General features: G+C 44.9%; 1 protein-coding gene across 5 annotated transcripts in view; it reads left to right on the forward strand.

Moving 5' to 3' along the window:
* The window catches only part of fray (oxidative stress responsive kinase frayed), a 156,476-nt gene extending 143,220 nt beyond the window's left edge, over positions 1 to 13,256 (forward strand). For all 5 annotated transcript variants that reach the window (XM_084595354.1, XM_084595356.1, XM_084595352.1 and 2 more), the window contains exons 7-18: positions 379 to 488; positions 2,191 to 2,292; positions 5,906 to 6,039; positions 6,895 to 6,943; positions 7,424 to 7,489; positions 7,631 to 7,741; positions 8,256 to 8,426; positions 11,096 to 11,229; positions 11,656 to 11,708; positions 11,967 to 12,035; positions 12,120 to 12,181; positions 12,459 to 13,256. In XM_084595354.1, coding sequence (XP_084451480.1) covers positions 379 to 488; positions 2,191 to 2,292; positions 5,906 to 6,039; positions 6,895 to 6,943; positions 7,424 to 7,489; positions 7,631 to 7,741; positions 8,256 to 8,426; positions 11,096 to 11,229; positions 11,656 to 11,708; positions 11,967 to 12,035; positions 12,120 to 12,181; positions 12,459 to 12,542 — 1,145 coding nt within the window. In that variant the 3' untranslated portion in view covers positions 12,543 to 13,256. The remainder of the gene's footprint in view (positions 1 to 378; positions 489 to 2,190; positions 2,293 to 5,905; positions 6,040 to 6,894; positions 6,944 to 7,423; positions 7,490 to 7,630; positions 7,742 to 8,255; positions 8,427 to 11,095; positions 11,230 to 11,655; positions 11,709 to 11,966; positions 12,036 to 12,119; positions 12,182 to 12,458) is intronic.
* The last annotated feature ends 1,510 nt before the right edge of the window (positions 13,257 to 14,766 follow it).

The raw sequence follows: 14,766 nt of genomic DNA on the forward strand, positions 1-14,766 counted from the left end.
ATGAAGCAATGTCAAAGCACTGGCACACTGATGCTCTCTTTCAAACTTGCTCACTTCATTTCATATGGCTGTGAACACTATCTTCTTGTCCTCTCTCTTGCAATAATAGTATAAAATATGCTGCACCACCAGGAATATGTGATTGTATTGTGTAGCTTTATTTTCAACACTGTTATCCATTGCTTACAAGAATCCTCGTAGGCATTTAGTTCAAAGCTGTGTGTGCGAATGCTTGAAACATTGGCAGGACTTGGTGTCCTTTTTTTTCTGCTCTGCCGTGTTTACCCTATAATTTATTGATTTTGCTTTTTTCTTCTTTGTCTGCGAGAGTTCACCGTAGGACAGTAGTAACCTGTGCTTGACTGACTCGTTTTTCAGACTTTGGAGTGAGCTCCTGGCTTGCGACTGGTGGAGACTTGTCGAGACAGAAGTCGAGGCACACTTTTGTGGGCACGCCGTGCTGGATGGCTCCTGAAGTCATGGAGCAGGTAAGCTAGAGACATGAGCTTCATGGGGAACACAAAATCTCTATCGTTAGAACCCTGGTTGTTACAATTACTTCAGGGAAGGATTTAGGTGCATTCATGTCAGCGATGTACGCAGGTGAATGCAGGAGAAAATCTAAGTGTTATAATTTACCCATGGGTCAATGAAGCCATGACTTCTGATACAGGGTGGCTAGACTCCTTTGCATGACATAAGATGGTAGCTTTTGATGCTTGCATGTACCGTATACACGCGTGTAATGGCCGCACACTTTTTTTTTCAGAGATTGGGGTGAAAATCAGGGGGTGCGGTGATTACATGAGAAAAAAGACAGCGAAAAAATTATTTGCGGTGGTACCTGCCTTTATTATTGTCAAAAGCTCCTCGTCCTCCTCCGCTAAACTCGTCGGGATTTCAGGCTTGTCCCGCCGTACACATTTTTTGTCAACGCCGAACTTTCGTCCAGCTGCTCTTTTTCCTTCTTCTTTCGCGTAGTGAATCACTTTCAGCTTAAAGTGAGCGGTATAACTAACGTATTTTCCCATCGAGGAAAAAGAAAATCTTCAGCTCACGAGCGCAGAGATCGCACGTGATGTGCTTCAGGCGATCGAGGAAATGGCTGTAAAACGGAGGAGCGAACAGACTTGGATTGGATTCGATTGGATTTGCTGGCCTCACCCTTTGTAACGGGCGGGCATCGCTGTGGCTAGGAGCGCCTCCTTTGTAACGGAGGTGGTAGCCGCTGCCCCCATGCTCGACTTTTTTTTTTTTTTTCCTCAAATATTTTGTTCTTAATTCTTATTAGCAATTCTACTTCTAACCTTACGCTTCATTTTGGGTTTCACTTGATTTTTGGGCCCCACCTGGTGGCAGTAACCACAAAACGTTCCGTATTTCTTGCACTGCACAGTAGACGGCACTGCCCAACTTCCTGAAACTCATGGTGCAGCTTTTACTCGGGAAATTTTTTTTTTCCAATTTTCTTTCTAAAGTTCGGGGTGCGGCCATTACACGCGTGTATACGGTATTCACAGTGACAAGGTCGACAGAAAAGCCCTTCAAAGACTCCAGGAGGAGCCAGATGCTGAAAACTTCAGAGTTCATTGTTACTTTGCAAAGCTTCAGCGGCTTTAGTTGTGGCTAGGGGGCGTCTGGAGTAGCCAGTCAATTCCATGATTGCGCACACACACACACACTGGGTGAAAGCTCACTAGCCATGAACTAAAGCAGCTGTTTGTTCACCGTGTTGTAAAAATAAATAGACAGGGTGCATTTCATTGTGCTCTTGGATTCGTGCATTGGCGAGAGCACTAAAACGAAAAGATAAGAGGTGAGCATCGCAAATGATTCCGGTGTCTCTATCTGATGTAGATTAGCATACCTCCAATAGTCGCTCAGCTTGTTTGGGAGAAGAGCGCTCAGTGCTGTTTATTTCCTCGAATGCAAATTGTTTTGCTCACCGTGGATTATGCTAGAAACTCGCCGTTTTATTGCGACCAACTTTGACTCTGTCTGTTGTACACATTTTGCTGCGGTTCAGTTGCGTTCATTTTTTTCTGCGTTGCAGTGTCATTGGATGCCAATTGATGGTACTCAACACGCTCTTCTCAGTGCCACTGTATCAATGCAAATTAATCAGTGAGGCTTAGCGAGAGGCAGTTTTATTTCTGTCTTATTGCGTGTTCACGATTGCTGCCTTTGCAGGTTACAGGGTATGACTTCAAGGCTGACATTTGGAGCTTTGGGATCACGGCAATTGAGCTGGTGACGGGGACTGCTCCCTACCACAAATATCCCCCCATGAAGGCAAGTGCAAGAGTTTGCCTAATATTCACCCTTGAGTCATGTCAAAAGTGCGGACAAAGAAATGCCTGCTAATATCTTTATGCTCTTTTCTTTCCTTTCGCTTGGAAAAACTAATGCTGCTAGAAAGGCTGAGTGCATTTCTTTCTTGGAAGCTGCGCAGCAGTTCTTAAAGGGACACTAAAGACACCCATATATGCTATCAAAATCTAATAAACGGCATTTGGCGACACTGTCGCTGCATATCCGGCAGCAAAAAATTGAATTATTGCTGAGATATTGCAATAAAAAGTTGAGGTTTTTTTTGTTCCCGCCGGTCGAATTCAAACTGTTTTCTCCTACTACGTAGTAGGGTAGGATGACGCACACTATGACGCAAGAGAAGACTGCATGATTGCTGGCGCGCGGGGAGCGGAGAATATTTCGTAGGTGCCTGCTGAGTCATGGTCTTCATTCGATACGCACTTAAGGCAGGCGCATCTGCTGCTCCGAGCTCATATTTCAGGCGCTGCACGAAGTGCCTGAGCCGGAACATAACCAAAACTGAAGTGGACGCCTGTGGTGCCGCCAAGTATATATTTATATTTGCCTTGCAGCATTTGCGTTGTCTTTTCGCCGTTGTTTACGTGTGTTAAAAGCATGTTATCATATTTGCGACAAAACCTACTACCACATTCAAATGTGCAACGTAATTTGCATTTGTCAGCCTCCGGGATCCCTTGCGTGTCACGTGATTTGTAGTTGTGAGCCTCGGTCGTTTTGCCTCGGTCGTTTTGCCTATAGGGAACCCAAGCTCAAGTTTCGCCGCGCGATGGCAGCGCCGCATTCCTGGCGTGGTGGCGAAATGTGAAACGATGGGGCTTCGCCGGAGCAGCCGCTCCGCTAGATTCCTGTGCACGCGCGGCGATCGCGTTGCGCCTGGTGGTTATTTGGCGATACAAAAACGATTCCGCTGATGCGGAACGGATGTACTAAGTAGCATTGTGCCATGGGAAACCACAATAGTAGGCGAAGCACCAAAATTCGAGGCTCACGTGTGAAACTTTGTAGATTCCTTTAGAAGCGTGTCCGCAATACCTGTTTTTCAACCCCATCACAGCGTTCTGAGAAGTCTCGCGTTCTTTGTGGAAACGAAAAGAGCTAATTTCCCCTTTCTTCGTAAACTCAGAAATGTTGACAGTTGACAAAGACGGCTTGGAGAGCCATCAAAAAAGTACAGTGGTTAAAAACCATGCATAAAAAGTGAAGAGGATGGAAGATTATCCTGCTCGTCGCTCCCCACGTGTCTAGTTTTGCCGATTTTTTGTGATCTCTCCCTGCTTTGTGAGTGCTCTGAAAGCAACCAAATCAACAGATGTGACGTCCGCAATCGAGACTGATGTGTGAATGTGCCCTAAGTGTCCACAGCTGCCTTTTCATTTTTAGATTGACCAAGAAAATATCTAGGAACGAGGCCTTTTTTTTTTCGGGGGTGGGGGCAGCGTTGGAAAACATGCCTTGCTGAGACGCTTTTACAGATTTTCGCAAATTGGCCAATACGTGAACCAATTATTATTATTATTATTATTAACGAAGATATGTCGGAAGTGCAGTACAAAAGTGATCCTAGCTATGGCTCGACTAACACTACTCGCACGGAGCACCCCATTCGCGTCACAGGGTTCGTGAGTGCAAACTAAATATTATCATAAATGAAGCGCAACCATTTAATAAGAACTGAAATAAAACACTGTGTAGTACAAGCTTGGGTTTCACCTGCCTTCCGAGCCAGCGAGCCGGTTATATCGCGTGTAGCACACGGAGCACGCATGTGCTTATGAGATTGCTAGCGTTCTTGTCTTTGAAGAAACACCTCCTTCGGACTATATACTTATTCCTCTACTGCGAAATTTCCTTTGGTAACGTCGTAATAATAAAAAAACAAATCCGTATACAGATCGCATGCTACAGGCCAAAACGATGGTCAACGAGCGGGCCACTTTATTCCACAGTACGGATGATACTTTAGCAGTTTTTAAAGATATTATGTACGACAATATAATTACATAGCGGACTTACCTCGAGATGCATTCCTACCTTTTTGCTAACGTGGGACGCATTCAAGATCAATATTTACTCATCCCTGTCTGTCGTCTGCTCTACAGTGCAGACGTGAATAAGAAGTTTCCTGCTTATAATAAAGTATTCTTCATGGAAGTACGCGTCAGGTTGCCCAATCAAGACGGAATGCGGGTTGCATGTCGCGGTGAACCTGCGGGGGCGCGTCAATGCGTGTGCTCGTGCGAGAGAAAGCGCACGGCGCACGCCGTGAAGGCAGTGAGCGAGCCGGCGGCGTCCAGTGAGTGCCCGCGCGACAAAGCAGCACGAGACGTCTGCACGTACGCAGAAGCGAGCGAGTGAAAGGAGAAAACTTGCATGGGATTCCTAGGTGGTGCCGCCGCGTTTATCCCCAGTTTCTATTTTTCTGTCAGAGATGGCGCTCCCTGTCAGGAGCAGCAGCGCCGCTCGACGGTGCTTTGGAAGCCTATGGCGGCGATACCTGTATTCCTGTTCTTCCCCTTTACTACCTTATAACAGCTCTGTTAGCAGTAAGAGCGGCTTTTTTGTAACCAGGAACTGGCATTCTATTGATGCAAGCCCACTTCATTTTTCTCTTTAGTGTCCCTTTAAGCATTCAGGATGACTTCATTGTTTGTTCTAAGCTCAGGTCTTTGCTGATATCTGTTTGGCAACAAATAGATGCCTGTATTTTAGAGTTAATCGGGATTAAAACTGAACATTTTGTTTCTTTCCCGCTCTTTGATCTAAATCCGTGGCATCGGTCAAAAACAACTCTGTGATCACCGTTCAGAACCAAATGGCTATGCAGCTGATCGTCAGCTTTGCTTGCAAGAATTGGTCTTAACATTATTGCTGCTTGTTGGGGAAAATGGCTCTGGCAGTGATATCTGAATCCTATCTTTTTTTTTTTTTTTCCTAGGTGCTTATAAAAGCTCCATTTTAAGCAAGAAGCATCACCTTGCTAACTGGAACGCAAAGTAATCTTTTGGTGCAGGCTATGGTTGATCACCTGTTGACTCGGACGAGCCAGGCTCGTTGGAAGCCCACTGTCATCCCTTGCTGCTGATAAGCCTGGCTTTTCATGTGTTTTCTAATAGAGTAGGGCCTGACCAAAAGAAATATTTGTTCAGCCGACATATGGTACTAAAAGACCAACCTGGCTCAAATGTTGTTTAAAAAAAATATGTTCATTAGGGGGTTGCTGCCCGGACATCTGCACATCTGTCTTTTTTTTTTTGTTCGCACCCTATATGACTAGAATGACTTGCCAAACACCGTACGTACTTCATTCCGACCCATCAACCTTCAGATCATCTATCGAATGATTTGTGTACTAGTCAACCACTCCCTCATTTAATACCCCTTAAATGGGGCCTTTGAGGTATCAATAAATAATAAATAAAAGAATAATGTTTTAGGCAAACTTATTGACATAACTGAAGTTTGCAGAGAACCGAGTCCTAAGGCTCATTGTGGGCCGAAGCAACGACAAACCCGCGCTCAGTATGGCCTCCACGAGATTAACTGGCATTCCTTCGCTATTCCGCTTCTGCAGGTGCTGATGCTGACGCTCCAGAATGACCCCCCCACGCTCGAGATGGTTGGTGAAGATAAGGACCAGTACAAGAACTACGGCAAGTCCATCCGCAAGATGATCACCGAGTGCCTGCAGAAAGACCCTACAAAGAGGTGCGTTCTCCCAGTAGATTGCCTTTCCCGACACATAGAGCTTCCACATCTATTATTGGCACACTAAACTGAGCAGTTTGACTTCCTTACAGAAAGCCTTGAGGTTGGAACCTTTGAGTGCTACTTTATGTTCTCTTTGCACTGGACACCACTGTCCGCTAGGTGGCAGCGCTGCTTCTTACTACATCCAGTGACTCTGTTTCTGTGTCCTTTGCTTCAAATTTTGCCTCTGTTCTGGTAATGACATGTGCAGTATTTTTTGAATGTGGGGTGGGATTTGCAACACATTTCTGGTGCCTCTGGGAAGCACGGTGAGGTCAACCTGATTGCAGGAGGGTGGCTAGATTAAGTGACTTTGTGTACCGGTGAAAGTAATGTTTCGAAACTCTGTTGCGATTGTATAATTATGCAAGGGTGTTCAGTGGCATCCATGGGCCATTATTGGTAGTGCAGCAGTATTGCCCACCGTCTTGCAATGAATAGAAACTGTATACATTTAGTGATGGTTAAAAGCATACCTGGTTAAAAGTGTGGGTAAAAAAAAAGCAGGACAGCTAAATAGAAAGTTGCTTCACTTTTTTTTTTTTTTCCTCTCTTTGCTCTCACGTTTCGTTTTTTACTCATGTTCTGATGTGGTGGACTTAACTGGGTGGGTTTGGAGCTATACTGTAATGCCCCGAAGTAAAGGTGGCATTTTAATTTTTTTTTTATGGCTTTGCCATGGGTCATGGTCAAAGCAATACTGAATGGAGCTTTCACCTTGACTTTAGTTGCTTTTTGTTTTAATGCAGTAGGCTTGCTTAATCAAGCTTCTAGCACTTGTTGACAACTTTCTTTTCCTACTCATCTCTGTAGGCCTACTGCAACAGAATTATTGAAGCACCAATTCTTCAAGAAAGCAAAGGTACGCATTGCTGACACAACTTTTATCTTCGGCAGGGAGTGACTTGGAGGACAAGTTGTTTTGTGGCAAGGCTGCAGAGTTTTCGATGTTTCAAAGTCTCCGGCTATTATGTAGCATGTGTGCTGCTGTAGAATTGCAAATAGCTCGTTACTTCCAGTTAGTCTTTGCATCTTTTTCTCATCGTCTGCAAATGTGCTAAAGGCTCTCACATGGCTCTGAAAAAAAAAAAAAAAAAAAAAATGTTGCAGGAGCAAGTGACTTCCTTGTTCACTGAGCTTATTCTGAGCAGGGTAGCTTGTGGCAAGATTGGCGCACAATAGGCACCCCCTCTTGTCAAACCTAGTTGTAGTAACAGTAGTAGGCAGTAGTTAGTTTATTCTCTGTAGATTCAGAACGGGGTTGACACAAAACCTGCAAAAGACTGCACTTTCACTGTGTTTTGACACTGAACGTGACTCTTTTTTATGCAATACTTTTCAGGACAAGAAGTACCTGATGCAGACGCTGTTGACGTGTGCTCCCACAATAGAGGCTCGGGCTCAGAAGGTGAATCTTCAGAATCTCCCCGTTGTTGTTAGTTCTGTTTTTCGAAGGAACACATCTTTTTTTGTGTTCTATACACTGTGGATTTTGCATGGCTCGAGTGTAGGCTGTTATGCCCATGTCTCTCTTGAATGGAATTTGCAGCTTAAAAATAGCAGACGGGTCCCCGGCACAAGTGGGCGTCTGCACCGGACCGAGACTGGCGACTGGGTCTGGTCAGATGGAGAGGATGATGAAGACTCGCCGGACGAGAGGGTGTGTTTTGAGAAAGCTTTCAAATGCTATGCAAAATCCAGAAAGCATTTGCCCGGCTAGCAACTGCGGCAAAGTTGTGCTTTGTGCATCCCTTTGCGGTCAGTCGGCATTGCATCGTGGTAAAGGTGCATTTGCTGTGCTGAAGGGCATCATAATTGTGAGCTGCTGTCATGTTGGCTGAGGCAGGCTGTAACAGGCCCAGAATCGCTAATCCGCTGCTAGGTTGATTATTCCTGGCTGTGTGCTTGAGTAGATTTAGCAGCTTAGCTAGTAGATTTAGCATGTTTCTTGCCTTCATTTCTATTTTTTTACGAAATGGGGTGGTGTGGCTTGAGTAGACCTTTCATTCGCATGAGTTTGTGTGGAAGCGTTCAAACTTGACTTCTCGTGGATTGATTGATCAAGTTGGGCTTCGCATGCACGCAGTCCCAAACAAACTGTGTAGCTGTGCGGCAAAATTTGGGGCTGGAAGTGGTGCCCGTTTTGTGAAATGCGTGCGCCCGCTTTTTCACAGGACTTGACTGCGCGAGATGAGGCCATCCTGAAAGCAAACCAGTCCACAAGTTCGTCGGACAGTGCCATCGACAACGCCCTGCCCGCCGACCATGAAACCACCACATCAGGCACCTCTTCTGGTTCCACGTCAGGAGCGGCGGCACCCAGCAATCTCATCCCCTCTCAACCGGTAGGTCGCTTGCTGTTGTCCTATTGCTGTGTTCATGTGGTGTGGCTTGTGGGCAGTACGTTGCAGGCCTTGTTGCCATAGAGATGAAGAGCGATAGGCACTAAAATTCAAAAGGGCTCGCTTCATGTTCGATTTTTGTTGCCTTATGGGGATGCCACATGCAATAAATTGACTGCCGTGTATGGGCAGCCATGTGGGCAAATAATATTGAAAAGTGTACCAACAGCACCTTGCAGAGCCCTGCTACTTTCCTGGGATAGTGATATAGACGATTTTTTCTTGTGTAGATTTTGTGTACTTGCTGAAATATGCTGGTGCACCGGGTTTTCGTTTCAAGGGTCTTCATTTGCACTGAAGGAAGCAAGTTTCCCTTTCTTTTTTTTCTCTTTCTTTTGCAGCTTTCGTAATTTTAGTTTGGGATGTGACCACCTGCAAGTTGCAATTAAATCTTGTGACAAATGTTCAAGGTGCCACGGATCAAACTTGTCTGACTGGAGAATATGGTCACTTGTTCAAAAAGTGCTTTGCTGTATGTGCAAGAAATTGATGTGTGTGGATCAGCGCACCAAGGGCAAATCCTTGCTCAGTGAAAGTTTATAATTGAATTTATTTTGTTTGGTGCTTGTACTTAAACTGCTAACAGTGGCTGTGATGCTGTTATGTTTGACTTACAAAAAACACTGGTTTATTTTTACTCCTTCTTTCATTATCTTTATGGCTCTGGAGATGACAGGCTGGCATAAGAATTGTAGTGAATGAAAATGATGAAGCAGCTTTTAAAAATAACAGCAAAGCCTTGTCAATATGGTTTTTAAATAATGCAGGTAAAAATAGTATAACCAGGAAAGCGTGTGATTCAAATCGCCATATTTTGAGAAATGCGATGAACGAGATACAGATGCAGTTTTGATATTTTCACCATAAAAATTTCTATTAGCCTTTCTTGCGTAAGATTTGAATAGCTCCTTTTCTAAAGCTCGCAGAATTCAGTCGGCATTTGTATTGCTCTTGATGGGGAAGAAACTTTGCACCACATCTGACCTACGACAGTGGCCAAAATTAGCGGAGTCTCTTCTTCATTTATGAATGCTTCGCTTCAATGCACTGCGATGAAGCCATGGCAGCAGCGGTTGGTTATCGCTGCATTCTTACGCTGTGTTTCACAGTCTTGGCCTTCTTGTATGTAAGCAAACAAGTCACTGGAAAGGAACTGCTACGGTGGAGACTGCAGCAATATTCTAAGTTACACTACATGCGCCCTATCCACTAATGTTCGCACACGTAAAGTTGGTTGTTAAACGTCACTCAACTAGAATTTTTCAAAAATTTCAACGTAGCCTTTGGATTTGGCTTAGTGGTTGGCCCGTGTACTGTAGAACGTCCGTGCATATTTAAATTGCTCTACGGTGTCCGTAGTCCATGCCACTTTTAGTCCATTAACCTATTTAATTCACTTCCTTGTCCCGCGAAGCAGGGCCCAAAGGGGAAAAGGCTGCGGAAAACCGTCTGATGGAAAAAATTACAGCTGTGAGCAAGTAATGAGAGATGGTACTGCATAATGTTTCTTTTAGCTTTGGCTGAGGGTTTCTATGCCAGGTAGCAATAGCTGTTCACAAGGTTTGGATTTTTTGAGCCAGTCAACTTTCGAGTCAAGCATATGGTGTCAAGGAGGTGCAAGAATTTTGATGGTGCCAAGATTGATGCGCTTCTGCTTTTCGGTCAGCAGTTCGAATTGCGATGATCCAGAATTTATAGCTGGTGACAGACAACATTAGAGTGGTGCTTGACAGCAAACAAAGGTATGGGGGGCCTTAACTGTGAAGTCATGCCCCTCATATTTTTGTTACCATATATTGTGTACAGTCACCAGCTGATTTTTCAGACTCAGTGGGACCCAAGAAATGGTCCAAATAAAGAGTCCGAAAAACCCGTGAACTTGAAGAAAGATCACTTTCTTGCAAAAATTGGCCTTAAAAAAATCACATGCTCCGCAGCTCCCCATGTTTTGTTTATATATTGCGATAAAAGAGAGTTATAGCATAGCACAATCTGCTACTGTGATATTCTTCCATGCACTGTCTGTGCGCACGCGCACAGCATGTGCAGTAGAGCCCTGCAGAAGTGGATCATGCTGAGCTATAACCACTGTAACTCTTTAGTTAGACTATATCAACCAGTCATGCTTACGTCATGTCTGTGCCACTTCACGACTGTGACAGAGCTGCTGGTCATGCTCATGGAATGTATGCGCCATGCGAAGCAGTGACAATCAGTTTTTATGGATAACAACAGTTGCGAAGGGTGCGAGATAGCATGGGAAAATATTGTAGAAGTCCACATTATTGGAATCCCATAAATCGGTTGACTACTATATCATACTGCAGCAGCCAAAGAAGTGTTATCGGGCAATGTACAAGAAAAATAGTGTAGTTCAGTGAGACATTTCCATCGCCCGCGATGAGCTTACGAACCGGGAAGTTTTGTAACCAGAATCACATCAACGAGGTTTTATAGGTTTTTTTATGCCTTACGTGCCCCTACACTTTGACGTCGCAGTCACTGTGCCAGCTTAGGAAACCAAAATAACGAAAAAAGGTTAGGCAAGTTAGCTGCTGGGCACGAGTGAGCAATTTTCGCAGTTTTGGGAAAAGGCCATGTGTACTTTGCAGCCACCACCAGTGCCTGAGCCCACAGCACCAAGTGAAGTGCCTGCGCAGCAACTTGCTCCTCAACCGGTGCCAACAGCAACAGCGGGAGCACCAGTCTCATCTCCAGAAACCATGAACCTTGTGCTCAGGATAAGGTTTGTGGCACTGGAACTCTGCTCTGAACACAATGCTTGTTTGTAAGGCACTACTATGTGCCCTAGGCTAGCCATTCTTATACGAATTCATATCCAACATAGATGCACAGCTGCCATCATAAGCTTGTTGAACGTTACTATGGCTGTTACTAACTGCTTTGGAATTGCATGAATGTCAGATGATTTAATGGTGCAAAATGTAGTTTGCACACACTGGAGGTTTAGGCTGAGTGTGTTTATTTTAACTTGCATGCAAGCATTCAGTGCCAGTAATATCCTTTTATTGTGTTCCATAAACTTTTGACTGTGAGTGCACCTTTTTTAATGCCCTTCGGTCACACAGGAAAGGCTGTTGGCAAAGGGAGGCAGAGCCACTCTCGTACATAACGCTATTTCTCTTTCTAAAACGTGCTTCCTTTCTTTCAGGAATCAAAGGAAAGAATTGAACGACATTCGGTTCGAGTTCACACGCGACAAAGGTGAGCATGGAGGCACAACTGTTGGATCACATTTTGGTCAGCTGTACAGAGAGCAATGTTTTGGTTGCATAAGCTTTGTTTAGGGCTTTTGTCCTTGGCCATATTGCCAAAAATCTGCTCAAAGGAAAAGTAACATTCTTATAACTATAACTTATAAAAGTATTATAACTAAGGAAAAGATGTTGCATTCAGCACTTTATAATTTTTTCTTCGTGATAAGCTGATGTGCAGGAATGCTGATGTTTCTTTTCCTTTTAGACACTGCTGATGGCATCGCATCAGAGCTTGTTGGTGCTGGCCTTGTAGATGGGAAGGACGTGGTTGTCGGTGAGTAGTAGTAAACATTTCTGCTTAAAGACTTAGTTAGTTTCTTGAAGTTCTTAGTGTTGACTCTGTTTCTCATCTGCTTAGTGGCTGCAAACCTGCAGAAGCTGATTGACAACCAGACATTGAGGACGACCACATTTGCATTGGTGGGTTCCTTTGTTCTTTAGCAATTGCTGGTACTAATCAAGAGACGTGCCTGAAGGTGCTGTAGTGTGGAGCATGCTGGTTTTGGAGTACACATACATTGTCAGAAGCGTCGTCAGCTTGTCTCATTGGCAGTTGCAAGACAAACAGGATGAATGAATTAGTTGCATTTACACGGAACTGATTAAGATTTATGCGACTTTTCTCACTGCGAATTTTCCACGCGCCTTTATTTGCGTTTTTGCTCAACCGTGTGTGCACATCCTCCTTGCTTTGCAGAAACAGACACCCGAGGAGGCTGCCGTGGACACCCCGGATGACAAGGCGCTCATCGGTTTTGCTCAACTTTCAATCGTAGACTAAACAGAGCAAGCGTTGAAAGTTGGCAGAAACCCTGCGCCCCAAATGCAGAGAGGAATCAGCAAGAGCCGGCCAGCCAGCAAGCCCACATACTGTCACCACACACCGCCTTATATAATTGGTTTTTGCCAGCAAGCGAGCGACGCAGGCAAACCAGGGAGGGGGGGGAGCGGCGGCAGTAGAGGAGTGGAGCCGGAGCAGTGGAGTGGCCTGACGCCTCCCACTGCTCTTTCTTCCCCTCTTGTATTTTTGTAAAGTGTAAATTTTTGGTCACGGGACGAGAGACGGGAAGGCCTTGTAGGGGTGTGAAGAAAGACGACCATGATGGAGCAAGAGGTATGATGCTGTTGACTTGGCGAGCACTTGTGACTGCAAACATGCGCCACGTGCAACGAAAATGACCATGCCACGCTTCTTTGCCGAGTTCTGCAAGAAAGAGAGCCTTATCTTCCAGCTCAATATTGTTTTCCCCCGTACGTAGGCCGTGCCATTCATGCAACTCCCCCCCTTTCTCATTCTCCAGTGCCTCCTCGTCAGTCACTGCTTCCACACTACAATGGGCTGAGTGAGGCACGTTCGATTATGCAAGTGTGTACCATAGTCTTGGGCATGGGTGCTGTCTGATCCCCCCCTTCCAAGGCGGAGTCTGGCAGCAGGGGTCAGTTTAATTTATTCAGAGGCAGTCATAGACAACAATAAAGGCAGAATTCAAAGAAACCATGCCTCTTCTATTCTTGTCTGGTTGTCTGTTTCAGGCATAGAGTTTCTTAACCCTTTCCCTCCCGCGCGAAATGAGGAAAATCGTTCCAAAAATACCGGAAATTTTTTTTTGCTAATTTAATAAAGCTTTTTTTTCTGAGTAAAATGGCACCATTCATTCGATAGAATAGGGATTCTTTATTGCACAAATTTCATCAAAATATATTTAAAGAAGGTTTCACTGCATGTCACTATTGCTCTGCGGAAAAGCATCTTGCAGCGTTCGATACACAGTCAAAAAAGAACATGAAGAAAAAAAAATTGAACGGCACGTAAAATAAGCGCATGAACAACAGCTAATTTTCGGCAGTCCTAGAAAGACACTTTCGTGTGGTACTTTTCGAAGCAAGGTGCGGCACAGAGGCCAACTCCACACTGTTCGCACCAGTACTGCGTTTCCTTCAGTTTTTTCTCTGAAGCACCTTTTTTGCCAGTCTGGTAGCACACTACACATCTCCGCGTGGGTGTTGCTTTCTTTTCGGTGGGGGGGATTTTTCTGGGAAAATGCCTTCCTTTTAACCTCAGCAAGTCGCTTCGTGAGGATTTTATTCGCTTTGGTTTCCCATCTTCATCCAGGTTTTTCCTGAGCAGTTGTTCCACAAGTTTGACACGGAAGTCAAGATGAGTGCCTTTTCCTCCAGACTTCTGGTATGGAAGAAATGCGTTGAAAATCGCCATATCAATGAGGTGCCGAAATATCTTCTTGTAGTACACCTTTTGGCCGTTTCTTATGGCAGGGTAATACGACAAATTCTGATCGCATTTATCTACACCACCCATGGTGTTGTTGTAGTCTAATGCAATTGTTGGCTTCGACTTCATTTCTTTTGTTGACAACTTCCTCCATTGTCGCAGAATGGACAGTACTCAGGAAAGTCACAGTCTTCTTGTCTTGCCATTGCATTGCAAGACACTTGCCGCGCTGGTACGCAACGATTTTACCCTTTTGGAGCTTTTCTTTCTTGAACGGAGGCATACCCTTCCGCATGGGCCTGGCTGTGCCGTAAACATCTGTTTTCCGTGTGATCATCAAGTCTATCAACTCAGGAGAGTTGTAGTAGTTGTCTACTGTCACGGTATAGCCCATGTCGAGAAATGGCTCCATCAATGTCATGACAACCTTCGTTCCCATAGCCATTGCCTTGCCTTGTCTTCCGGCACGGAGCCTTTGCCCGTGTAGAGGATGAAATTACAAATGTAGCCTGAGCTGGACTCACAGAGGAGGAAGAATTTGAACCCGAACCTGGCTCGTTTTAGAGGCATGTATTGCTTCCACCCAAGTCTACCTTTGAAAAGCAAGAGGCTTTCGTCGTCAGAAACGTCTTGCTCCGGTACATATGCAGACAGAAACTTGTCATTCAGCTTCTGAAGTACAGGCCACAGCTTTCGTGCCCTCGGATTTGGATGAGTTGCCTCGTCTACCTGCTCTTCGTTGTTCACAAAGTGCAGACAACGCATGAGCATTTGA

The sequence above is a fragment of the Amblyomma maculatum genome, chromosome 2 (genome assembly GCF_055883805.1).
Source record: "Amblyomma maculatum isolate TAMU_Amacu chromosome 2, ASM5588380v1, whole genome shotgun sequence".
NCBI classification, from domain to species: Eukaryota; Metazoa; Arthropoda; class Arachnida; order Ixodida; family Ixodidae; genus Amblyomma; species Amblyomma maculatum.